The following is a 26,013-nucleotide window of genomic DNA, read 5'->3' as shown; positions in this document are numbered from 1 at the left end:
CTTTTTCCTCTCAGGCTCTCTAGAAATGAACTGGTACTGTCCATTTCCTAACAAGACTGACACTAGAATAGTCACCCTACGATGGGTAATGCTGCTTTGTTTAGAACAGAATTAAGGGTTAACATCTTTGTATTTATTGTAAAGCATGCAATTCAAATATTTAACTTAGTGGTTGTCTAATAATAGCTTGCTGACTACAGAGTGGAGTAATGGAAGGCTTTGTGTTTATGAATGGCTTAAAAAATTCTCAAATTTTAATGAAATAGAGATAATTCAGGGGGAAAAAAAAAAAAAGGAAAACAGTAGAAAGTTTTAGCTAAACTGCAGGTCTGGTTCAGACCAATTAAGAGCCAACCAAAAACTTCAGAATTTTGAAATAATTTCACAATTTTGGAAGCAAAAACTTTAAGAAAAAAGTCATGGTTTTGGCCACTTTTTACCATTAGTAGTCTGTGGACAGTCTTCCAGCACTTGTGTAGGTTGTATACACAAATAAGTAAGTGACCCTCATACTAAATAAAAAATGCATGTTTCCCCCTTCCCAATGTAAAATGAGTTAGAGAGATGTGCTGGGTGTGTTTAATTGTCAGTTGGGTTCAGCGAAACGTTGTGTGCTCCACAGCTTTGTGCATTTCACATCAGAGTTAATCAACGGCAGCTAAAAGAAACCTCTTTATCTAAGTGAGCATTATTCTGTTTATTAAAGTATGTGTCCTTGTGGTGAACTCTTGTTATTCCCAAGACTGCATGGGCAAGCTTTATGAAGCTGCTGTCACATTCTTTGAGATTTTTGAAGCTGAAGTAAAAAAAGGAAAGTGTGGGTTTTGTTTGGTTGTGGTTTTTTGTTTTGTCGGTTTTTGGTTTTTTTTATGAAAGCTTGGACTTAGTGGATCACTAACAGGGTGAGTGAATCAATAGTCAAAGTGGGTGGAGGAATGGACAGATGGATAGACAGAATTGCAAATTGCAGTGGTTACAAAGAGTCAGCCAGGAGACATGATTCCAGAACATAGGTGCAGTCTGTTGCCTAAAATTGTTTGGAGCCTGTTAATTTCAGTAGAATTAATATATCCCTTACATCAGGTTGATTGTGGTTAGTATTGTAACTATCAGGCAAATGACTTGGTGGGCCCAAACTGGATGTGGTCAGCAATACACAAGGGAGATAAGGGCTTAGGTATTCAGTCTCTGTGCAGATCAGTACCACAGGAAAAGGGAAAAGATCCAATTAAGAAGAGAGGAAAAAGAACATTAAAAGCTTTGTTTCAGCCACATCGACAGATCTGTCTGCCAAGCCTCATGTTCATCACTTGGGGACAGGTACGTGGCTTTGAAGAACGTTAAAACATGCTTCTAGTAGAGTTTTTTTTTTGCTTTTTTTTTTTTTTTTTTTTTTGATGTGGCAATTAGCTATCCATCAGTCTGTAGTCCTTAACTCTGCTTCCTTGTAGGGTAAGTTCCAGTTCTTTTTCTCTTCTTTGTGGGCTGTAATATTTTTTCCATTTGCAAATTAAATTCTGCTGATGCTCCTTCAAGCACATTTCTGCCTTGCAGCTGTGGTCCTTCTGAGCATTCGGTTCTCTCATTCTTTCTCTGCTCTCTGGGGTTCTCGAAGCCTGTCTGAGATCATGAACTTGGTTGCAGCAGTGGTGAAGAGATTGTTGGCACGACAGAAATGCCTTTTTTCATCTGTGCTGGAATCCCAGTCTCACAATATTACCTGTTTGTGGGCAAAGTCAAAATCAGGAAGAAGCTGTGTGTCCCCTAATCTGGTGTGATTTGAAGATCACAGAAATGTTTCAGAAATTTTACAGGAAAGAATATAAAATCTGTGTTTGGATACCAGCCAAGGCTGCATTTTCAAACTAACCAAAGCAACTAGTTTTCCTTGCCCGATTGTTTAAAGTTTCTAATTGAACGTGAAAACGGACACCATTGTTAATGCCTGCTGGGATGTCTGTAGTTATTTTGGTTATTATTTTTTTTCCCTCAATAAGCAAACAGTACTTTCTTTCTTGTTGGAGGCACATGAAGGCCCAAGTAATTAGTGAGAATGATGTAGTATACTAGCACAGATGAAAATTGTGGGGTTGGGAGGATATCTGTCTAACTCGACCTGAGTTTGTATTTTCATCCCAACAATTTGCTGGATTTCTGCATTTCCTTTTCCTTATAAATCTGAAGACGAACAAAGGCTGCACGCAGACCTTGTGAATGGTTCCTTTTTGAGCCCCAGCTGTTTCCTGCTGTTGATAAACCACGAGTGTGTGTGTGTGTGTGTGTGTGTGTGGTGTTTGGTTTTGATATCAAAATATCTTCATGTAAAATAAACAAACAAACAAAAAAAGCCACCAAAAAAACCAAACCAACAGAACAACATGAAAATAATCCCGAAATTCCACCAGGTTCTAAAGTGGCCGTAGGAGTTAGCAATAGCCTTCCCCAAAACAGTAGCCACGCAGACTGTGTTGTGCTGCCATACACACAGTGCTGGCCAGCATCTCTGCTGGCCCCAAACGGCACTGGGTTGAACTGGGAACACTGGTGAGCAGTGGTGTGTCTGTGTTACAAGAAAGGTGGTTTAAAGCCAGAACTCACAGTGCATCCAAAACACGGGTCTGGCAAAGTGTGTTTACTCTGCTTGAGCTCCATGTCCAGAAAGGCTTGATCTGACAAAATCTTAGCAATTTGGTTTTTAAGTTTCTGTCCTTTGACAGTATTTTACAGGAATCAACTCCCCTCCTCACCTTCCTTTCTCTTTCTTTAGCAAGTACTGCTGCACCCACCTCCTGTTTAGCAGAGAGTGAGTATGGTAGCAGAGGCTGTTGTCTTTGTGCCACTTTGCTCTGCATGCATCTCCTCACCGAGTGTGGTGCAGCCTGCCTAACATCCTTGGGTGCTTTCCTTCTTTTCTGTGTGTGTATATACAGACCTGTTCTTTTTTTAATTTTCTTTTTTCCCCCTGAATGAAAACTAAATCTTCTGGTAGAGCAACTACCGATAAGCGTAAGTTTGATTTCCGGGACGGAGAAGAGCCGCAGGCAGCTCCCAGGTCTGCTGGACTCACGGAAGGAGAGAGATTAAGGAGAGAGATGTAGAGTGAGACCCTGCCGGTGTGAAACCTCGTTGTTGTCACTGGCCTTTGCCATTAAGATTTCTGATCAGTTTGTGTTCCATTCCTGGGGACATCTCATGGGGTATGCTCAGCTCCTGTGGTGCGAAGCTGAGTTTCCTGAAATCCACTTAGCACAGCAAATAAAAAGTTTGGTTTCTCAGCTAAATAGAGCAGAAGATGCTGAAGTGATCAGCAGGGAATGGCTTGTGCTTCCCTAAGCCTGTTACTGAGACACGTTCTGGAGCTGTGGAAGAAAACTCATTTCTTTATACCCAGTTTCATCTTTTTTTTTTTTTTTTTTTTCAATCTGCATAATCAGACTTAGGCTGCAAATTGTGTGAGGGCCTGTCCTGTTCCCCCCTCACACCAGCAGCACAGATACCACCGTGGGAGGAAAAGGAATTCATAGAACACCTCAAGTTGGAAGGGACCCATAAGGTTCATCACGTCCAGCTCCCTGCTCCTCGCAGGACCACCTAAAACTAAACCATGACTAAGAGCATCATCCAGATGCTCCTTGAGCTCTGCCAGGCTTGGTGCTGTGAACACTCCCCTGGGGAGCCTGCTCCCGTGACCAACCACCCTTTTGGTAACAAACCTTTTCCTAACGTCCAGTCTGAGCTTCCCCTGATGCAGCTTCATTCCATTTCCTTGTGTCCTCTCACCGGTCACCAGAGGGAGGAGATCAGCACCTCCCCTGCCGCTGCCCGCTGTGAGGAGGTTCTGGGCTGTGGTGGAGGCATCCCTCAGCCTTCTGCAAGCTGAACAAGTCAAGTGTTCGCTTGTGTTTGCTCAGCCGCTCCTTGCAAGTCTTGCTCTGGGGAGCTTTCATCATCTTGGTCACCCTCCTCTAGACACTCCAACCCAACCCCAGATCTCTTGCTGCGGGGCTGCTCTCCAGCTTCTCGGGGTGCCCCATGTACCCCTCTCTGTAGCTGTAGTTCTCTGCCTGATCATAAAGACATGACAGTGACAATTCTTCTGTTTTTCAAGATGTTCTGTAGAATAGTAGAGAAATCCCTCGCGGCTTGTCTCCCATGCTGCATTCTTCCCATGGCTTTTGGAAGGAGGGACAGCATCTTTGTTCTTCTGTCCTGGTAATCCTTCTAGTCAGTGCTGCTACGGGCTGCCTTTGCTCCTGGGAGCGGGGTGCTTAGCAGGATTCCCAAGGGATTTTCAGTCAGCTTCTCTTCAAACTGCCTTCTTTCTCAGGAGTGCTCACACCTTGTTGGGCTGTTACATTTTTTATTTTATTTTTTTTTACCTCCTCTGCCTTACCCTGGCCCTAGTGCATGGAGGTGAGAGAGAACAGAATGGTGTACCCAGAGGGTAGGTTCCCGGTGTACCCAGAGGGTTGGTTCCCGGTGTACCCAGAGGGTAGGTTCCCGGTGTACCCAGAGGGTGGGTTCCCGGTGTACCCAGAGGGTGGGTTCCCGGTGTACCCAGAGGGTGGGTTCCCGGTGTACCCAGAGGGTGGGTTCCCGGTGTACCCAGAGGGTGGGTTCCCGGTGTACCCAGAGGGTGGGTTCCCGGTGTACCCAGAGGGTAGGTTCTCATTCATTAGTCCTTGCTCCTTTGTCTTCTGTCGTTGGGCAAAAGCTAGCGATGGGGAGCTGTTCTGGAGGGCACCCCAGGAATTCTGTCACTTAATGGACCAGCAACATGTGAACTGAGGTTGCTGTTTGGCCCCAAAGCTGGCAAAAATGCTGCAGCTGTCTCTGATACCGGATTCAGAGCTTCAAAACTCCGGGGGATGAGCACAGGCAGCTGCAGGTTGCCGCCGGAGCCGTGTGGTGCCGATGGGCTCCCTGGCACCGGCAGGGACCTGCAGCTGGCGGCACAGCAGTCCCTGCGGAGGGGCTTGGGAGGCGGCAGCGCAGTGTTGGCAGCCTCTTAGGTAACACACATCTGCCGTAAGGATTCGGTATTATTCCCCCTCTCTTCTCGTTAGACCTCCTGTCTCTCCTTTCTGCCTCCTCTGCCTCTTATAACTTATTTTCACAGTATGCTTCACCTTTACATGTCCTATCCATCCTTCGTGTTTCCATAGCAACTCAGCCTCTCGCTGAATCCGAAAGCTCGGAGCCACCAAGTGAGTAGAGGGGAACTGCTCCCCTTTGGTCCGGAGTGCTGTTTGTTATGCTGTAGCCCGTCTATCGAGGGAATTAAAGCTCTGTACTGCGTTATTTTGGTGCCTGTTAACCAACAATCTGGCATTAATGCGTTGTGTGAGCATGTAGCTGTTAAGAACCCAGCATGGTACCACTCTTCCTCCTCTCCCTGTTGTCCTGCCAAGCATGCAGTAACAAATAAAATACAAGACTTAGAAGAAACAAGGAGGGGGAGAAAGAAGGAAGGGAAAAAAAAAGAAATTTAAATGGTCACTTCCAAAATGAATGTTTCCCTTTCACATTTTCCATTAGTGATTTTAGTGTTAAAGCTGCCTTTGCAAAAGGGATGTGGACTAAATCTTACTGCTGCCCTGCCTTGCTCCATTTTCTGTGAATTTAGGGAGAGGCAGTTGATACTACAACTGCAGGAGGTGGAATATCTTACAGGAGAGAGGACTGTGGGGAGGGGGAGCGCTGCCCCATCCTCCACTGCTGCCCTGCCTGCATTAAAAGGGTCTTAAGGCTTCACAAGAAGTCCTTGGGAATTGGAGTCAGGTTCCCTCCGTTCCGTCTCAGCACCTTGTTGGCTGGATGGCCGTTGCTGGCGAGGCTGGGTCAGGTACCGGGTGCTCCCATCCACGCTGGATCCGAGTAGTCTGAGGAAAACCAGCTAAACCTTGTGTTAGTTCTTTTGTGCATAAAAAACCCACAACGTTTTGCAGTGTCGGTTTTAGACTAGCTGTTAATCCAGTGACACACTTTCCTGATACTGAGTGGGTGTATCAAATGTGTGACTTTGATCCCTGCTTGTAGAATTATCGCCAATCACATACCGATAAGAAAGCCAAGCAGACATTGCAACACAGTCCTGTAAAACAAAAGAAAAACACTTAAGGAAGATACAGGTTTATGTGGCGCATATGTGTGTTTTGAGCAACTAATCGTTTCTACAAAGCGAAACACTTTTCTATTGATTTACAATAATAAAATGTATGTGTTTCTGTGAACATGGTCTTTATAAGTAAAGACCTGTGTGTTTGCCTGTAGTGTGTCAGAAATGGTTCATCGCTTCTAAATGGAAAATACTAAAAGCACGAAGTGTGTGATTATTTTGTGGCTTGGGATGGAGGGAGAGGATAATACGGTTAGTCTTAGAACTATCAAAGGAATTTTTAAAAAAATAAATTATTACTGCATTTGTGACTGGCACATTCCATGGTCTTGCATGTCGCATGAAATGTCTTTTTATCTGCTAGTGACCACAACGAACGCTTTCCTTCCTGCAGAGGTTTTCACGTACACAACATGCCAAACGGTAACTCCTGGCGCATCTGAAGTGGTGCTGGCTCTGTGCTGCTGAAGGGAACTTTCAATTCAAATCAGATTTGGAGGGTGGGGTGGAGAGGGCGAAGGGTGGGGGAAAGGTGGCAACCAGCAGGTCTGCTAATGATCTTTTATTTTATTTCTTAGGAGGCAGAGGCTCCATTGTGGCTGTTCGTATGCAGGGCTAGGAGATAGCCTTGCTTGTGAGGGAAAATGTTGTGATAATGTTTTTCAGAGCATTCTTGGCTCCATAAAAAGAATGGGTCTTTCTACCCAGAAAAGATAACTAGATCTAGTTCATGATAAACATTTTCCACCCTTTTTTGTTTGGTTGGGGTGCGCGCGTGTGTGTGTTGTGGGCATATTTAGGTTTTTTTAAGGGTAAAAGTTTGGATTTTCAACGACATTCAAGTTCAGGCTCCGAAGGGAAGCAGTTCTGACCTCTCGCTGCCTCGTTGCTGTTTGTGTACACAGTGAATTTGTGCAAAGAGCGGACACATTTGTTTTGTATGCCGAGTTGTTGTGCAGCGTATGGATATTCTGTAGGTACAACAGCATAAAAGAGCATCAGCACAAGGCAGGTGCTCTTATAACTTTGCATCATTTAATTATTGATGCTGCTGCTGAATGATCTTGTGTCTTACCCTAACTGAACCTCAGTGGCTAATGAGTGAAACCAAGAGTAATTAGAAATTGAGAGCTGCTCTGCAGCATCGTGAAGTCAGGAAAGCAAACAATGGGTCTGATTGAAGCCTAATGAAGCTGAAGAGAGTTTCTTCACTGACTTTAGTGAGTTTTTGACTTTATGTGATCAGTAACATATGGGAGATTGTCTATAGTCATGTAAGAGGTTTAGGAACATGTATCTCCTTTTGACTTAATCCACTTAGGTTGCTCAGATAAATAGGTCTGTATCAGTGGCAGTAATGAAGTTTTTCTTGCAGCTCTCTCCGCTGTGGAATCTCTTCTGCACAGCAATATTTGATGTCACTTGCAAAAAGCGGGGTTTTTTTCAGCTGAGGTACTAATTCGGGTCCTTCTCCTATCCAGTCTCCTGGTTTTCCAAAATCTATAGGAATTTTTGTCATATTGACTAGATACTGGCCAAGAGATTCAAAAGTTGCAGGATGAGGGAGGTGAAGAAACTGAGCAAGAGACATGCAAGTGGGAAGCCAAGTGCTGGTTTGGTTTTTTTTCTATAAAATCTTGCAGAGTGCATCCAGTCTATTCAAAATAGGTGGCAGTCATGGGGGAAAGGTCACATGGGCATTCCAAGGAGCTGGCGCCTCCTTTTGCTTTGGAATTTCGTTCCCCAAGAAGCGGGTCTGGCCACCCAGTATTTGTTACAATAAGACATGGGGGGAGGGGAGCCTATTTACATAAAAAGTGAAAGTTTGGTAGCCGCTGTTCATGAAATTCATTTGTCTTTCACACCCCTTTTCTTTTTCCTTTCCCTTTCACTCCTTCCAGAGTTACCAGCAGTAAGATGTGTATATTCTCTGCCACTGCCTGTGTCCAACCAGACCCCAAGAGCTAGCATTGCAGTGCCTAGGGCAAACCGTGCTGAGGTCCCTGTCTCCAAAGGAGTTTACTGTTCAGAGACAACTCTAACGTAAGATCTAGCTAGCTATGGAGTTAGGGAGAAGCATTTTCACTGAACAGACAAAACTGCATCTCTCCTTTGCTTTTAAAAAATACGGTCTGCAAGTAAGCTGGTCAATGGTCCATATCTTCCTTAACAAGCCCTGACAGTAACAGTAGCTATAAAAGAAATTTTATCAGGTTCCTTGGTCCAGTTGTCCTGAGGGAGACCGAGCTGGCCGTGAAAGCCCTTGTGTTTTCAGACCCATCCAAGTACTGCCTGTGAACAGAAGCTGCATGTACCAGGGCTGCCTCCCTCCTGTCAGCCCCAAGGAACCACTCCTCTGGCCACCTGACTTCTACCCATGGCAACAGGATGAAATTCAAGGTTTTAAGCTACAGACAGTATTTCCAAATGTCTTCTGTGTCTCGGAAGCCTCATCCAAAGTAGCTTTTGGGGATATTTATATGGCTAATTTTGCCCTTGATCTTTGACTAAAACTTTCTCTCAGGAGCAAGCGGTCCGAAAGGCAACTTCTCTTGCCTGTTTTTAAGTCTCATGTTATATTAAGCTTACTGGGTGTTTGGCAGTCTGTTTCCTCATGAGCAGAAGACACTGAATGCCTTTCCAGGCATTCTCACAGTACCTCTTAAACTTCCCTCCTTCCTTATACACCTGCCTAGTTACAAACACAGACTCATGGAACTCTAGAGCCAGTGGGTTGAAAGCTTAGGCGTAACAAAGCGATTTTACATTTTGTACCATCAGTTCTTTCCTCAGTAATGGTATGTCCTTAATCTTGCCAGATACAAGCACCCAAAAGATTTAAGGGTTTAATCTCTTTACATCAAATTAACAAGGAAGTACCAGAGCCCTGTGAAGTAGCCTCATTAAGATGAGACAGAGGAATGATCATGAAAAATGCAAGTTATAAAGTAGATAGTAATTTATAAAAGGAAGCAGAGCATGGAGTTAGTGGTGTCCTCCAGTCCTACAACTGATTTTTTTTTATTTTTATTTTTCATTCCCCTGTCATACAGCCTGCATACTTTTTCATCTCTTTCAGCAGTAGCTGTCTTCCTTGTGCCATCTTTGTAATTAATTTCCGGCGCAGAGCACTTCATCCCTCTCCTCGTTGACAGAAAAAAAACCCCTTGCACACATGAAATCATCAGCGTAATTCATTGTATGTGACTCATGCCATTCCTTGAATCTTCAGGCTGAATGTGTTGGACGGAGCTTGTGCACCCTGAGTGAGAACTGTCAGTCTGACCAAATTCTGCTTGCAGCTCTTTGATCGAAAGCTCTGTCCTCGGAAATGTATACGGATAGTAGATATTTCTCTTTTCCAGCTGTTATTGTTGTTGATATTTAGGAAGACATGTGTTTCTGCAGAGGGGAGAACGCATCAGTACGAAATGCCAAGGTTTGTCTTCACTGAACCGTGTGGGCTCTGATTTTGACCGTTTCCCCTCTGCTGCCTGGACTGTTTCTGAATAACCATGTGTCTTCCCTTTTTCTTTCCAACAGTCTTGTGGACTCCTTCAGCTGTCCCAGCTCTGGCGCACACCCTGCAATAATTTTTGTTTCTTCTTTGACTTGGTATTAATAAGCAGTGATGCGGCTGTGCCTAACACTCCCCCAGGGCTTTCCCTGGTTTAATACTCTTTGTATTTCCAGGCGGTTTTACTGTCTCCCCAGTGTTTCTGATATATACTGGCTAATTTAATTTTGTTTCTGTTTGATTTAGTCTGTAATTCTGTTGTTGATTTTTTTCCCTTGCCCATTGTTTACATCAGTTTTTTAATTTTTTTGTATTTTTCATGTGACCTCCTCCACTTTCCTTTCAACCAATCATGTGCGTGCGTATCATGTGACTTTGTCATGTGGCTTGCATGGTGCTGATGATGTCGTCCACGCTGGGGAACAGAAGGTAAAATACTTTGTTCTGATTGGTTGCCTAGATTTGGGGTGAGGATGCCCCTCTGGTCGCTGGCCAGGGGTCTCCAAATTCCATCACTCCAAAACCCCTCTGCCAGCCTTTTGGAGAATCGCTCACCGCTGTCTGCGTCTGAAGAGCTCAGCTTCAGCCTTCCGTACTGAGTTGGAAAAAACTTGGGGAAAAAAAAACCCCACCAAACGAAACCCAAGACAAAACCCACGCGGCTCAGTCATTTGCTTCTTTCACTGGCAGCGTCCCACAGCAGCGTCCTGGTGAGGTTCTGTCCTCTCCCTGGCATGAACACCAAGTGGCCACAACCCTTTGCCCTTCAGGCAGCTGTTTGGTGGGAGACTGTGGGTAAGATGCGCAGAAAATGCGCACACCCTATCTCCTCTCGCTTTAGCAGCATTTTGACCCTACGCAGTATGTATATATATATATATATACACACAGTGTATTTATATATAGATAGACACAAACATTCACACTGTACATATTTCGTAGCCTATCAAAAGGATCCAAAATTCCCTCTCTCTGAAATTTAGTTATTGGTAAGCGTGCCACATTACGATTTAAGAAAGAATTATTTTTTTATCACGAGTAAAACTTTAACTTAGCTAGAGTGGGAACTGTCTTTTTATGAAGTGGCATATTTAGGCGCACACAGAGGACGTGACGGGAGCTAGACTTCGCACAATTTGCATCAGAAGCACCGTGGCACCTTTCTTGCCAGCGCACCTCATCCCTCCCGCACAGGGTCTGGCAAGGGATTTAATCTGAACTCATTCACCAGCAACAGCTACAGTAGCTGGTGATCTCCATGAAATCAAGAAGAAAATGACTGACCCTTGTGGCTTGTGGAGATGGAATCAGTCTCCAAGAAAAGTGTGTGGTAGTGAAAGCAATTTCTCCAACACTGTGATTTTTACAGCTTCACTTAATACACTGTGCATAATCTAAAGGGGTGGGGTGGGGGGGGAGGGAAACTCCTGCTTTTCTGCTTCCCCAACTAAACGAATAATTTTGAAAACCTGGAAGCAATTGGCTTTTTTCAAGCTATGATTTCTGAAAGCACCTTATTGTCTTGGACCACCATCAGGAAAGGATTTAGGCTGGGGTTTGCCAGGAAAACAAAACTAACACCAGTAACCTTCCCACGTGACTGCATGCATAGAAGCAGCCCCTCTTCCCCTGGTCTCTTCCCTCTCTGGTCAAAATCCAGGAGGATTGGAGACTTGGTTGTCTCGTTTTTGCATGTTCTTCTGGTTTTGTTCCTTATTTTTGATTGTCGATGTTTGCTTCTCTTGTGTGCATTCTGAAGACTCCCTACCTATTCTTTCTCACCCGTGTATATTTGCCACTCGTGGAGATTTTCCATAGGTATGGCTGATGTTCGTTTCAAATTGTGACACTGTAAGTCACAATCTCGTCCTATTTACATGATGGTCAAAGATTGCAGAAATCAGCTGCTTCCTCGTTCATGCGTTGCAGATATCACCGCAGATGTCGGTTGGATTCTCTAAGCACAGCAAGGATGCAGGATCTTTCCTTAGAGCCAGCTAGGCGAGGGTTTAATCTCGTGGTCTATTACGTAGTAACCGATTTGAGCTGCTTTTCAAAGGTGGGCAGGAGGAACACACTTGGTGGGAGTGGAGAAGAGATGTGAGGAAAGGTCTCTGTCAGTGACGCTGCTGTCACTTCTGGGGTCCAGCACACACACTCGGTGCCCAGTGACCGGGGAAAAGTTTGTGCTGCTTTTTCATATTCTCTTCTCTCCCCATCTCGAGTTTTCACTACAGCTGCATCCAGCCCTGGTGCTTGTGGCACTCCCTGAAAACCAGATAATTAAAAACAGTTAGCTGCTTCTGAAATCCAGCTACATCAGACTCATATTAGATCAAGGAAGCACTTGAATATAAATTAAACAACAGTGAAAGGATTCCAGGAAACATTTATTGCTTCCCTGCAGCAGGAGATTATTGGTGCTAATGGCTTAGCAGGAGTGGATAAAAAATAATTTGAAAATGTAATGGCTCAGAGCACTGTCCTTGGCTACCCCCACATCACATGCAGGAGCTAACAAGTTGGGATTTGGGCTTCAGGAACCTGCAGAACTGTCTCTCGTTTCAAGTACAGTTGGTCAGGTTCATTGTGAGTTACATCTGAAGCCCAAAGAAATGTGTCTCTGAGCTTAACGCTGGATTGCCAGTGATGTGTACCCCGAGAGCACAGTGCCGTAATAAGTAACGCTTCACGTCGTGTGTGTGCTGCCCTGTGTTCTTACCAGAGCAAAGCGCTGGCTTCTTCCTTTCTTAAAGTTACAGGCTTGGCTGCTGGAGAAGAAAGACCATGCAGTAACGCTCAGGTGACTCCTGGGACCTGCACTGTAATCCAGTACAGCGCAGCAGCTGGGCAGCCCTCGTGGGAAGCAGCACGATTGTGCTGCTGCTTAGAAAGAGAAAAGCTGCAATGCTGGAGCCACCTAGTCCCAGTGCCTTGTGTTTTGCACTGGCCAGCAAGATGTTTCTGGCCTAAAATCTGATATTAGGCAAACCAATGCAGCAGGAGTCTTTCCTGATGTCATCATTTTTCTTGAGAATCCAGCCATAAGTAATGTGGCGAGGGATCTGGGCAGACGAGTGGTGAAGAGCTTGAGTGGTTGTTATTTTTTCATGCAGCTCTCTGTGGTTGTAAAGATTAAAAAAAAGAAGAGTTAATGGAAAGAAAAAGTAAGTTCCCAGAGCCACAGAAGATGTGAGAGCAGAAGCAGACCTAGTTTCCTAAAAGGCACTGAGAGATTGAAGGCTGTCTAATTCACAGCTCATCATTTCTGGGCAGCGGTGCCTTTGGAAGAGCCAATACAGAGCAGATGAAGTGCCTTTCAAAATACAGGGCTTCCTGGGCACTCCATTCCGTTCCAGAGAAGGCTTGCTCAGAAGTAGTTTAAATGGCAAGCAGCAGGCCGTGTGCTGTGCACATCTATTATTAGCTTTTATCCAAAGTAAGGCACCTATTTGATTTGCTTTTTTCCATTGCTGAAGGGTGTCCTATGGGTGAGGTTTAAATCGGTGGAAGTGGTCGATTCTATTGATGTCGGGTGGCTGAAACCTGTGAACTAGCTCTTCGAGCAAAATCCATCCCGTTTCTCAAGGAGAGTAAAGCGCACACAGTCCTGGAAATCTAAATTACTTGTCTTCTGCCCTACAGGGGCCTCCGCTGGCAGCAGCTGATGCTCTCGCTGCTGGGCTGGATGAGGTGCCACCTGGCTCAGGCACGATCGCTCGTGTTGTTGCACTGTAGAGTGAAAGCACAAGATCCTGCATCCCTCCTTCTGCAGCAGAGTGAATTCTGAGCAGATAGGTGTCTGTAAAATGGTTGCACAGCAGAGCTCTGGCATGCTTGGAGCTGCCTGCTCTCAGCAAGCCAAGCAGCAGCATCACAAGGCGCGTTCCTTAGGGACCCCACGTTTTACGGGTGGAATAGGCAGATTTCTGCAATACGTCCAGTCATCTCTGTAAATGGGAGACCCCAGGCATGTAGCACACCTTTGTAATGCACTTTTGCTTTTCAGCCCCCATCCTGTAGGGAGGATGCATGTTCTGTGAGCATGAGTTTCTACTCTAACCTCCTGACGACAACCTTTTCTCTTCAGCTACTGACATTATGACTCCTTAGAGGGATGCTGATTCTGCTGGACTAAACTTTTCCCACTAAACTTCTTCCTCCTTTGTTTGAAACTACACACTAACCCATTTTTAATTTTACAGCTCTGTATCTGGATTGCATCTGCCTGCTTAAGAGAAATTAAATGCTATGTATTTCTGGAGAGAAAACTGAAGTATTCTTCACCAGGGCTTGCGCTGCTATACCTGTTGGGTCTCAGCCATTGGGAGCGGTCCCTATTCTCCGACCTGGAGAGGATGTTCCTCAGGGCAGGAGTGCATTTATACTACTGGGGAAGGAAGGAATCGGGAGCTAGGAACTGGGCAATTCAGAGTCAAGCAAAGTTTCAGCAGAGAGGGCAGTTAATCATTGGAATGGCTGTGTATAAGGTACAGCAGCACCTCTGACATTTAAAATATCTCAAGAATGAGCATCTTTCCAAAGGGTGTTCCGTCAAATTTAGTCTTGGTGCTCAATCACAGGGAAAAAAATTCTAGCCTGTGTTAGATAAGAGGTCAGATACTGTAAGTACAGTGTTCCCTTACCACTTCAGGATCTCTTTACTCATTATTAATTATCTCTCTGAGGTGAGGATGAGAAAGACTACAGAGGAGATGTTGATCTTGCACTGTCTAGTTATCTGTGAAGCCATTCATCAAGTCCACCAGAAATATGGCAATAGTTAAGCATTGCTGCTCATAAATGTTTTGGCAGTGCCAAGTGTCTCAGTGTCCAGCAAAATAAGTAGCTACGAACACCCCAGCCCCAGCTGTTACTTGGAGCTAGTTTCTTGTGTGAAAAAATGATAAGACATCTATTTCTGGTTTCATTTAATTATCAGTTAGTAGTCATGACACAATTATTGCAGTAATAGCTTCTTCAACTCAAGTTGACTCAATAGTCAAAGCCAGTAACCTTTGGAGTGGTATTTTTCTTCTAGGACCGAGGAAAGAAAAACAATGTATGTAATTGCTTGCTTAAACTGGTGTTTTCAGTATGCCTAGGTGAGGTACTTCTGCTCACCTAGAACTTGCCTGTTCCCATTTAATTTTCAATCCACAGTGCGCTAATGAATTATGGATGCTGAAAGCCTGTGTAATTCCAGGAGAAACGTGGGCTGGGAAGGGCTTTTCAAATACACAGCCTCCTTTAGTTGGCAGTAAAGATAAAAATCCACCCATTTGTCTCTACAGTAGATGGCAAATGTGGTCAGCAGTTAAACACAAAATTCTCTTGCCTTTTCTCAAGACCCGAGTGGCCCTGTACTGTGTGAACCAGGAGGAGTCCAGAGGAGCGTGTGGCACCTCTTGTGCCATGAACAGGCAGAACTGCTGCCGTGTGCTGCCTGCCTCAAGCCGCAGCGAGAGCTCCCTGCAGGGGCAGCTGCCTGGTCACCTTGAGCGCGCTAGCGCTGTATTTCCAGGGTACAGTCACTGAGAAACCTGCCACGGGGTGGAACACGGCTCTTGAGTGCCCAGATTTCGTGGGAGTCTTCTAATGGGGTTAGGCAGAGGCAAGGATTTGGAAAAGAAAAGTGTAACAGGGGAAAAAGGAGCAGTAACTAAGAGAAGTTAGTGTGTTGTGAAACACAAATACGTGTATCTCACATCAAAAAGCGTTGTGTGTCCATGGATTGTGATGACCTTGGAACAGTTGGTATATTAGAGCATGCAAGAAAATCAAACAAATCTTAAATGACTGTTTCAGTCTAGGTCTTGCAGTTTTCTCATTGATGTTTCACCAAAGCAAATGTGCTGGAATTCTTTCTTTGGAGGGGGAGGGGGAAGGGCTTCACATTACTTCTGAAGATCAACTTTGAAAGATATTGGAAGATTAACCTTTCTCTGGCCAGTCAGAAATGCCTGTGCTCTCCATTAGTAGCTGACTACAAATCCAGGCAGAACAGATTTAGAATTGAGAATGGTTTTGGGGTTGTAAGAAAGCCTCGTGACTGATGTTATCCTTCAGAGTTGATCTTCATAAAACTACTGGTTTATTACTTCCTTTCGCTTTTAATATAATGCATCAGAACTAAGTACTTTTAAAGGTCTCATGCTAGGCAACAGGCTGAGCTTTTTAAAAGTCACACACGTTACTTCAGTGTCCCGGTTTTGTTCTCATTTGGTTACGTTCAGGCTCTTAGATGGCGAATGGCACCGTTGCAGAGTCTGGGTATAGTTCTCTTTGGGTTGCATCCTGAACTGGATCATCTCGCCGTTGTATTTCAGCACGCTGGTGTGTCGGTGAGCATGTGTTCAGGAAAGCCTCCTGTCCAAACCACAAGTGGCACTGCAAGCAAAGACAGAGGTGCTTTAGCAGAGCTGTAGGTCAATCAAGCTGGAACGTTAAAGCATGTGCACAGCATTAGCAAACCTGTGGAAATGTTTGGGGCTGCAAACATTGGGGAAGTATTTAGATTCAGGGTGCACAGGGAAACACAGGATGTGCATTGTCTGTTGTATTCATTGTATATAAATTTCCTGTAGTCAGTTCTAAATGAGCTATTCAGCACTCAGACGAATAAATAGAAATACTACTAAAATGCATAAAATGTGCATAACTGTGGGTAAACAGAGGTGGAGGAATTTTTTGCTTTTTAACATTCAACTGCCTTAATTGTTACATAAAATACCTGTAAGAATGAGGACCCTGCAATGAGACCAGCCAGCAGGGTGTAGTTAATCTCAGGAGTTTGCTGGATTTGCCAACTGCAGCTGATTTGTGAGTTTTAACTTGCAAATAGTTGCAGTATTGGTTTTGTTCAGCTCACCCATAAAGCAGCCAGGCAGAACAGCTTCCAGAGGGCAGCAGCTGAAACGGTCAGAAGTTCTGAAGAAGCTTTTAAACCCAGAATCGGTGGCTTAAGCACTTAGACTACATCACAGAGATGCTACTAAAAAAGTCATTAAAACAACCTAGGAAGCTTCAGCAAGATTTCTGATAAATTTTGTCAGGTCCTAATGGCTGACCAGCATTTAAACTCCTGGGACACTTCAGGGCTGTGGAGATACTAGCTGCAGCTCCTGCCTCAGACGAGCGTTGGCACAGGAGAACCGAAGCCTTGCTTGCCTTTGCGTAAAATGGAGCAAAGCGAGCATCCAGGCACCAGCAGAAAGTCGGCAGGATCGGAGCTCTCCTGGTCTATGTCACTTCTGAAAAGAGACCAGGGCTCTTCTATCGCTGCTGTTCTTTTGCTAATTTGATACCTAACGTTGTTGGGGGCAGGAGGTTGGTTGGTCGGTGGGTTTCTTTTTCCGCAAAACCACAGAAACGGGTAACAATGCCTCTTGCACAGTAAATTCTGTCAGAGCACGTTGCAGACAGTTATCGCTGGGGTAACACAAAGCAGGAGGAGGAGGCACACGTCTGCTGAGCGATTTGCTGCAGTACTTCTGAACTGGGAACGTTGGGGGGGTGGAAATACATAATCGGACGATCTGTGGATTTGACTTTTGGTGGGAGAGATGTGATAATAAAGGTGCAAGAGGGAAGTACTGGAGTTGGGGTTGGGGAACCACCCCCTGCAGATCGTGTCTGCAGGTTATGGAGGAACTGGCCAGAAAAAGCAGTTGTAGAGGCGTGGTGGGAAAGGTGTAGCTGCAAATCGGTGTGACGTGCAGAGGCAAATGACAGCTCAGTTTTCTGCTGATGCCAGGGCTGCAAATTGGGATATGATAGCTTTTTCTTTTAAAAGTGGTTATTACAGGAGAGTGAAGGAGTCTGGTTCTCTCCAGCCTGTATTCGTTGTCATTAGTTACACCCGTGCAAGCTGACTGGAAAGCCGTGCTGGTGTGGTTCAGTACCATTTTTTCCACACTCGTCTAAGTGAGCTCACCAGTGAGTCTCGGGTCCAGCAGCTGTAAAACCTAAACAGCATTCAAAGTGCAGACACGGGTCTGTATGACAAGCATAATGTCCCTTTTCAACGATGCTCTTCCTACCTACATTTCACAGGAGCAGCCTGCCCGTTTGCCACGTGCCCTATTTTCCAGCGGTTTCACGTCAGTGTTTTACAAAAAATGCGAGGAGCCAGTTGTTGGTCTAGAATGTTCTTGGAGAAGGGTGGGATCTTTTTCATTCAGCCTCTGACTCCATTCCGGCACACACAAAACCAGTAACTTGTATCAGTGAAAACAAACCACCAAATGCAAGAAATACTTGGGTCTTGCAAATGTTTGTACCCTAGGCACACGGGGGCCTCTGTGGCTGGGTCGGAGTGAGGCTGGTACCCTGGCAGCTGAGCATAACAAAGTGTTTTTCTGATTCTGATGAGTACTTTTTCCCTAATGTTTTGGTGTTGATTATTTATTTCTTTATTGCAAATAAACATAAACCCACCGTTGTTTCAGGGGAACCCAGCGCGCCCAAACTGGAAGGTCAGATGGGAGAAGACGGAAACTCCATTAAAGTGAATGTTATCAAGCAGGATGATGGTGGCTCCCCAATAAGACATTATCTGATCAAATACAAAGCTGTAAGTACGACCGACACTCAAGCCTGGTTGGTATTTGGCCTGCTCAGTACTGAGGCTTCACCGTGTAGACAGAGAACCCTGACGCTCAGCTCTTGTAGGCAGGCCAGCACGGGAACACGTGCTGAGCAGGGGTGGTGGGAGTGTGTGGGGTGTGAGACGTGACGTGCACAGAAGCAACAACAAAGTCTTTGTCTCCTTTTCTTTCCCTTTGACTGTGAAAGGTTATTTCTTGGTGCTGTCTTCCGTAGAATTGTGAGCGTATGGTAATCACAGGGACGTAGTAGTGTTTCATTTCCCATGCTTCTGAGGTGGCATGGCCAGCAACAGCTTGAATAGCCTGGGGATCAGAGGTTGGTAGTGTAGAGCACTGCCCACCTTCAGACACGTATCTAATCATAATTCCCGCTGGTCACTGGAACTGCTGTCTTTGGTTGAGTAATGGGGGCTTCGATAACGACTCAGGTTATTGGATAAGACAATCCATGTAGTCAGTATAGACACAGATCAAGTGAGAGGTGCTGTTGGAAGCAGTTCCCCTTTAGGCAGAACTTAATCAGCTCTCATTGTAAATTACCCAGGACTGCAAAATGCATGATTCTCAGAGCAAAACATCTAGCCCTAGTCTTGAGAGAGAACATCTATGGGATGAGCAGCTAGTATTGTTGCAAGCTGAACGTGGCCCTTGTTTTGTGCTAGGTGGTTTTTGATGGTTGTTTCCTACAAAAGAACACCCAGTCAGAGAGATTGCCTAGCACATCGCTGAGGGATGGTCAATGAGAATACGAAGCTCTTCAGGGCAGCAGAAAGAATGCCAGAAGTTTTTGAAGCTTATTTTTTCCTGTTGTCTGCGCACTTTTTCTCAGTCTTAATACACCTGGGAGCAGCTCAGCGGTACCAGTGTGTTTGAGCTGAGATACAGAAGCTTTCCAGCTGTTAAGAAAGCAGGACACTTTCTCAGTGGCTGAGGCTGGCAGATGTGGTGCTGAACTAATCCCATATTGCTGTTAGTAAGTTTTCTTTATATGCAACAAATGAACAGTCCTTAGAGTCAAGTCACAGAGCAGACTTTGCACCGTGGCCTAGAAATCCCACGAATATTTGTTACGACCATCTTTTTGTGCATTTTAGGTTACTTAGCCCTTCTTAGAGCGGGGAGAGTCTTTGGAATGTCAAAAGGACAATCTAGTGTCACAGAACCACAAAATTCCAGCAGAGATGGAAAAGTGTTAGCTCTCTCCAGTCTCAGAAAACTGCCCAAGACTGTCTCAAAGTACCTTGGCAGCAGGATTTTCAAATTCATCTGGGTGAGATGTACGTCCGGATTGCCTGAAACTGAGTAGGAATTATCAAAGCTCCTAGTTGTGTGTGCCTCTTAACATCTCCCCAAAGGGTGCAGAGTAGAAGGGCAGTGCTGAGCTGGGCCAGGCTTGTGTTAAGGGGTAAGTCTCTGTCTCAGATGATTTCAGTTCAACGTGCTGAGACATGAAAGGACACAAAGTGCTGTGCAGGGCAGAGACATAGAGGAGTTGCAGCTTTTCCCCTCTGAAGTGGAGGTGGTCTAGTGATGTGGCAGAGATGAGAGGAAGAACTGAGGGGTTTTCTTCAGGTATGGTAACACTGCAGGAAATTATTCTGAGCAGGAAAGAGGCTGCTTCAGTGCCTCTTGTCCTCTCCACGTGGAGCCCACAGCACGCGATGTTTTGCACCCCCCAATTAGCTGAGGAGCGTGTGCTTCTGTAGAAACCTCCCCACTTTCCCCGTTTGTTAGTCAGGCATTACAGCGTTCTCCAAGCTGGCTACTAATGTGCTGTGTGCTTTGCATCCCTGCCTGTCATCTCGCTGCGCTGCAGAAGCATTCCTCAGAATGGAAACCAGAGATCAGACTCCCGTCTGGCAGTGACCACGTCATGCTCAAGTCCCTGGACTGGAATGCGGAGTATGAGGTTTATGTGATAGCTGAAAACCAGCAAGGGAAGTCCAAACCAGCTCACTATGCTTTCCGAACTTCTGCTCAGCCTACTGTCATCCCAGGTACAGCAGTCATAAGCTTTACCATTGTTTTCTGCTTCCAATTAATGCAACGGTGCTGCATCCTTTAATGTGCCTGAGTAACCCTGACAACTTGCTTGCTTAAAGCCATTATCACAATTGGTTACCCATCCAAAGCTTAGTTTTTGCCGTGTACATACCTGTACTGTAGTCCGTGTTACAGTATGTACAGCATTAGCAGTACACCGTTAGGAATGCTACGTGACAAATCCTTGTCTGACTGTTTGCAGGGAATGTTGGCTTTTTGTATCAGGGTAACAGGATTGCTGGGTGAGAAAAACTGGATAGAAAACGCTTTCTGAAACCAGAAAGTGGGATTCCCATTTTAAATTAAAGCAAAAGAGACCATTCAGATCTCCGGGGCGATGCTTTTCACAATGCAGATTTCCCTTCCAAATCTGCTTTGGGCTCGCTTACTGCTCATTTGTCCATCCAGCTCAGCCTCTGGAGAAATAAAGGCATAAGGAATTTGCTAGCGGTTGGAAGGGGAAGAGGTTAAAATCTTTCTCTGAAGGCTTTTTGTGAAATGAAATGGAGACCAAATTAGAGTCATTTTAAAACAGCACTGTTTTAACGTTGAGTAGGGCATTAGGAAAAAGTAAACTAAATTAGCATTAGAATGCTGCTGGAAACTCTCGATTCAGACAGACTGTACTTATTAGTGTGCTTAAAAAGTAAGATAGAAGCACAAATGCTGCAAAAAACAGAGCCTATCAGCTGAGATGCTAGGAATTTTGCAGTTTGCCAGAGGGACAGTAGTAGTGTAGTGCACATGCAAAAAAAAGTGGACGGGGGGGACCCTCCAAACAAGCAAAATCTCAAGGCTGAAATTGCTGGACTACCGTAAATTAAAGTTCTGATTAGTTAAAGGCAGATGGACAAACTTTGAAGCTGAGCTGTGTCAGGCAAGTTCTCACTGCACAGCCAAGAATTAGGCATGTTCATGCCAGGATTGGTGCTGACGGTCCATATTGAAGGGAGTGATTGGATTTCATTCTGTCTTCTAGTTTGTTAACTCGGTCTCGTGTTTTTCTTCAGAACAACTAGAGAGTTTCCTCCAGTCCTTCCCTTGCGCTGCGATTTTAATCCTTGGTCTGCCCCCGCTGCGCCCACTCCTGTCGGGAGGGAACAGCTGGGACCCTGTGCGGTTTGCATGCCGAAACTCCACCTGATCAGGCCAGATACTGTTCTTAAGCGTACAACTGAGTGACCGAGTCGGCTGGGGCTTGCAAAATGTGCATGGTAGGGAGGATGAGGATAGGGAGGAGGAGGGAAATGGGGCAAAAGAGCAATTGGGATGCGTGTTTGAACAAGGCTGTAGTTTTGGGTGGAAGGACCTTCAGTAACTCATTAAGCAACTTACTCTGATTCTCATTTTCAACAGCTCTAATACTTACTACCCTCACATATTTGAAGGACAACTGTGACTGATGTGGCAGGAGAAAGTGAGGGTAATTTGGCAATTACGTTACATAATTGTGCGTTACGGTCAGTTCAGTGTTGAACAGTCCAGTGCGGTAGGCTGGGAGCAGCAGAAAGTGGTTCCTTTGCACCGTGACGTATCTCCCCAGGGAGGGTTGCAAGTACTGGTGAGGCTTCCTGTGCCTCTACAGCCCTTTGTGTGCAACCATTGCTGCCTTCCTGTGCTGATGTTCTCTTTTAGCCTTCGTTACTCGCCCAATGGGACAACAAAGCTACCTGGGGCAACTGGGATGTCTCACACGGGCGCATTAGCAAATTCTGAGAGTGCTGTTGCCTTTGGAATACGGTGTTCATACTGCCATGTCCCATGGCAATGGGGGGAGCAACAAGCGCAGATGCCACTGAGCCCTTTAAATCCAGCAGTAACGTGGGCAGGAACCCTCTAAAAAATGAGAAAAGAAAATTAAAAAAAAGAGGGGAGGGGAAAAAAAAGCCCAGGTTGTTATCACAGGTATAATTTCTTTGGCCTCTCTAAAGTTATTCCTCAGTCTGGCGTGCAGCGTAGGAGGAATAAGGATTTGGGGCTGATGCTCCAACGTTGCACATGGAAATGTCGGAAGCTCTTTGGGAAGCTGTCTTTTCGGAGTGCAAATTTGCAGCAGGATTGACCCAGCAGATGGATGCGGTTGGACCTCGGCAGGGATGTGCTCTGGTTCAGGGGCAGGTAGAGCAGTGACGTGGTTACTGCTGGCTGTGCTGGATTTGTGACTGTGTCTCTAGGGTTTCGGCACTGCGTAGAGGACTTTGTTTCTATTAGGCCTTCCAAGGTGTTTGTTTCCAGACTCTTTGGTTCCCTGAGTTGATCCCTGAACTAATAACATCGGGGAAAATATTTCCAGGGGGCAGGCTAGGTTTTCCCGACACGCAGCCCACAGGGCTCTGTGCCAGACTGCAGTAAGTCAGGGGCTCTGTGTTTTGGTTTCCTTAGCATCTCTTGTTGTTTACATGGCTTTTAGCTTTTCCGTTTTGATTTCAAAAGGAGCTACATAGGAGAAGTCAGAGCCAATGCCTCTAATACAGCATTGCTCTGCTTGAAGGTAATAGCTAGGAAATTCCTGCGGACAAAATGTATATTTATTATGTAGAGTCTTTTGTTGCCGTAATCGGTACGGTGTCCTTAAAGTGGTTGGGAGGATAAGGGTGTCGTTTTCAGTAGTAGTAATAATAATAATTGCATTAGAGTAGTGTACAAGCAACTGGAAAGCTAAATGGAAAAGTCAGTCCTGTGTTCCTGAGACCTTGCTTCTCCAGGGTTTTAGTCACCTGGATCTATTTTCCAAGTCCTTGGTACAACAGGTTTTGGGGGAAGGACTTGGACAGGCAGGTGGATTGTCTGCTACACAAAAGCTTTACTGTTTATTTTTTTCCTTTTGAATATGTAAAAGGCAGCGTTGTCCTTTCAAATACCAGATAACCATTTTCTTGTGTTTCTCGCTGAGCCTTCTGTTCCATCATTTTTAATCTCATTTGCTTGCAAACCCCATAAACCCTGACTTGGACCCTGCTCTGCGGCTTTGGACATTGCTGAGCTTCTGAACCAGCCCTTTTGTCGGTGTGAATGTGCTAATGCTCTTCTTTAACCTTTAGCCATTTTAATTTACGAAATTAAATAAACCTTTGATTCTTATGTTTTCTATATTTATGACCTAATTTTTTTTATCTATTTTTCTCTCTTTCTCTCTTTCTTTCTTTTTCTTCCTCGTCCTTTCTTCCCTCCCCTCTCCCTTCTTCCCCTTACTCCTTTCCTATGTCTGTCGTCATACATGTCACCTTGGATCTCACGGGGAAACATCCACGCTTGCCACATGCACCAAATTTGTTTTTAAACAACCATGTTTTCCCCTCCTGGGAACCATTGTCTGGCACCTGCAGCGACCTTGGGAAGTCCATCAACGTCGTCCTCCTTTGTTTCATTGCTTCTCTCTGCAGTGACTCTGCTTTTGCTCTGTTAGAAACTTAAAATAAAATAAAGCAGTATTTGCTTGAAAAGGCCTGGGTCCCACCAAGGCGTGAAAGCAGATAACTTTGCTTCAGAGGATCATGTCAGTTCAGAAAAAAAAAACAAAAACCACAGAACATTTAAAAAAAAAAATGTTTCATTTGAAAGAGTCAGTATTTTGTAACAAGGAAAAAAAGGTTTAAGCCAAGTTTTTTCTCTTTAACATTTTTTTGTTACTTGTAATGAATTTTCCCTTTTTAATGAATGTAAAGAAAGATTTTTGTTGTTGTTTGCTTGCTGTTTTTCATCAAAGGAAGGTACAATATTGAAAACCTTTTAAGATGCTGCTTTTTACTCATTTCTCTGCACATCTGGTGCTGATCACCACTGTATTGTGCAAAAGGTTTCTAAAGCCCCATCCACAAATCTAAACCCACAGACTATAAAAAGAGAAAGAAGATTTTGTCAGAGGTATCCTACTGGTTGCCCGAATGTCTCTGTGGGCTTTTGCATGTGGATTCAAATTTATGGCCATTAGAAGGTTTTCCTGATGCGGTGGTCTGAATATAAACATCTTGTGGGAATTAACACTGAAGAGATTTCTTTCTTTATTCCTTATGTGGTTGAATCCTTGCGACTAGTTGGCCCCTGGTGTGCAGTCAAGTATCTCATGACCCAGGATGGATCTGGGGCACAATGCAGCCCATGAGCATACACATTTGCAATGGATGCTTGTCTAACATTTTCTGGTTTTCCACTACTGTGTGATCAGCTTCATAGAGCTCTCTTTGCTTGGCATTTTAACAGAAAAGATTAGCTTGGATCAAGTTACCTGACCAGCTAAATTATTATTATTATTATTACTGATCGTTAATAATATTCACAGTTAGCTGTGCATGTGACACTACCAGACAGGATTAATCCATGGTGTAAACTGGTGCAATATAATGCATCTTTGTTACCATGTTACCAAGTTCTGTGTATTGCATTTCGTTGAACAAATTTCAGTTGACTTTTTTCTATTCTCTTGTTCTTACTTTAAAACAAAAACAAAGAACAACCCACCACACAGAAAAAAACCCACCAACAGAACCGCCCTGTGCCCCTCATGAGTTGTCTTGGTTATGGTGTCCTGGTTTCAGGTTAAACCATGACAGATGGGAAATCCATTTGGCTCTGATGCTCTTCTCGAAACCGGGGGGATGTCACCCTCTGGGTCTCTCCTTTCTCCGTGAGTGGGCCTGAGGTTGCCAAGGGTGAAACTGTTGACACAGTTGTTGAGCTGTCTGTACATAATGTCTCAAATACTATGGGTTGCCTGGAATGGGATTAGTCTTTCTAACAAAATTCTAATAGGGACAAAGAAAAAACCCTGCCGTCAGTCTCGTCTAACTGTGCGGTTTATGCTGTGCATATAAGTCTCTGCTGTGTTTATTCGGACCTTGTTCATTATGATTTGTGAACAGCTTTTCTATCTAAATTATAAACGAAAACTTTGTGCAGGTGTTGCACGCAAAAGCATGTGGATTTATTTGTAAAAAAAACCCTCACCTCCAGTGTTTTACAGTATAGGAAATTTGTTGGATCTTTTGAGTTTACATCTTGGTGTTATGGAAATACAGCAAGAGTAATCATAATTCTAAAAAGCCGTGTGACCTTCCCCTATAGCTAAACTTAATAAGTTCCTCCTTTAGCTGATATCAGCTCGCACCGTGGGTTTCCCCTTGGGCACAGACGGAGGTCACTAGCAGAGGCTGAGCATCTCCTCTGGGAGAAAAGGCTGAGAGAGCCGGGCCCGTTCAGCCTGGAGAAGAGGAGACTGAGAGGGGACCGTACCCATCTCTACAGATGTCTGAAGGGCCAGTGTCCAGGGAACAGGGCCAGGCTCTTTCCAGTGCTGCCCCGCCACAGGACCAGGGCAACGGGCACAAACTGCCACACAAGTTCCATCTGAATAGGAGTAAAAACTTCTTTACTTTGTGGGTGACAGGGTGCAGCACAGGCTGCCCGGAGGGGCTGTGGAGCCTCCTCCTATGGAGGCATTCAAAACCTGTCTGGGTGTGATTCTGCGTGGCCTCCTCTAGGAGAACCTGCTCCGGCAGGGGCTTGGACCAGATGATCGTCAGAGGTCCCTTCCAACGCTGACCACGCTGTGATATCTCACCCAGCTCACAGGTTATTAAAATTACCTTGTCTAAACTGTAACTTCATATAGCGTTGCGTGGAGAGAGGGCGGCACCTCTGGAGGCTGCTCTTCCTGTTCAAGGAGAGGTGCCTTCAGGCGGTGGAGATGCACCATGCTTTGCCTGAGCGTGGGGCTAGGAGAAGCCCAG

General features: G+C 45.0%; 1 protein-coding gene across 8 annotated transcripts in view; it reads left to right on the top strand.

Annotated features, from left to right (window-relative positions):
• NCAM1 (neural cell adhesion molecule 1) overlaps positions 1-26,013 on the top strand; it is a 149,830-nt gene that overhangs the window by 108,672 nt on the left and 15,145 nt on the right. For 3 of the 8 annotated variants that reach the window (XM_040616097.1, XM_040616096.1, XM_040616092.1), the window contains 2 exons: positions 18,086-18,210; positions 20,061-20,241. In XM_040616097.1, coding sequence (XP_040472031.1) covers positions 18,086-18,210; positions 20,061-20,241 — 306 coding nt within the window. Of the gene's footprint in view, positions 1-1,269; positions 1,321-10,061; positions 10,065-18,085; positions 18,211-20,060; positions 20,242-23,613; positions 23,956-26,013 lie in introns of those variants that run through there. The other 5 variants (XM_040616093.1, XM_040616091.1, XM_040616095.1 and 2 more) reach the window with 3 other exon arrangements.

Source organism: Falco naumanni, chromosome 16 (genome assembly GCF_017639655.2).
Source record: "Falco naumanni isolate bFalNau1 chromosome 16, bFalNau1.pat, whole genome shotgun sequence".
NCBI lineage: Eukaryota > Metazoa > Chordata > Aves > Falconiformes > Falconidae > Falco > Falco naumanni.
The sequence above is the reverse complement of the archived record's forward strand: the minus strand, read 5'-3'. Positions and strand labels throughout refer to the sequence as shown.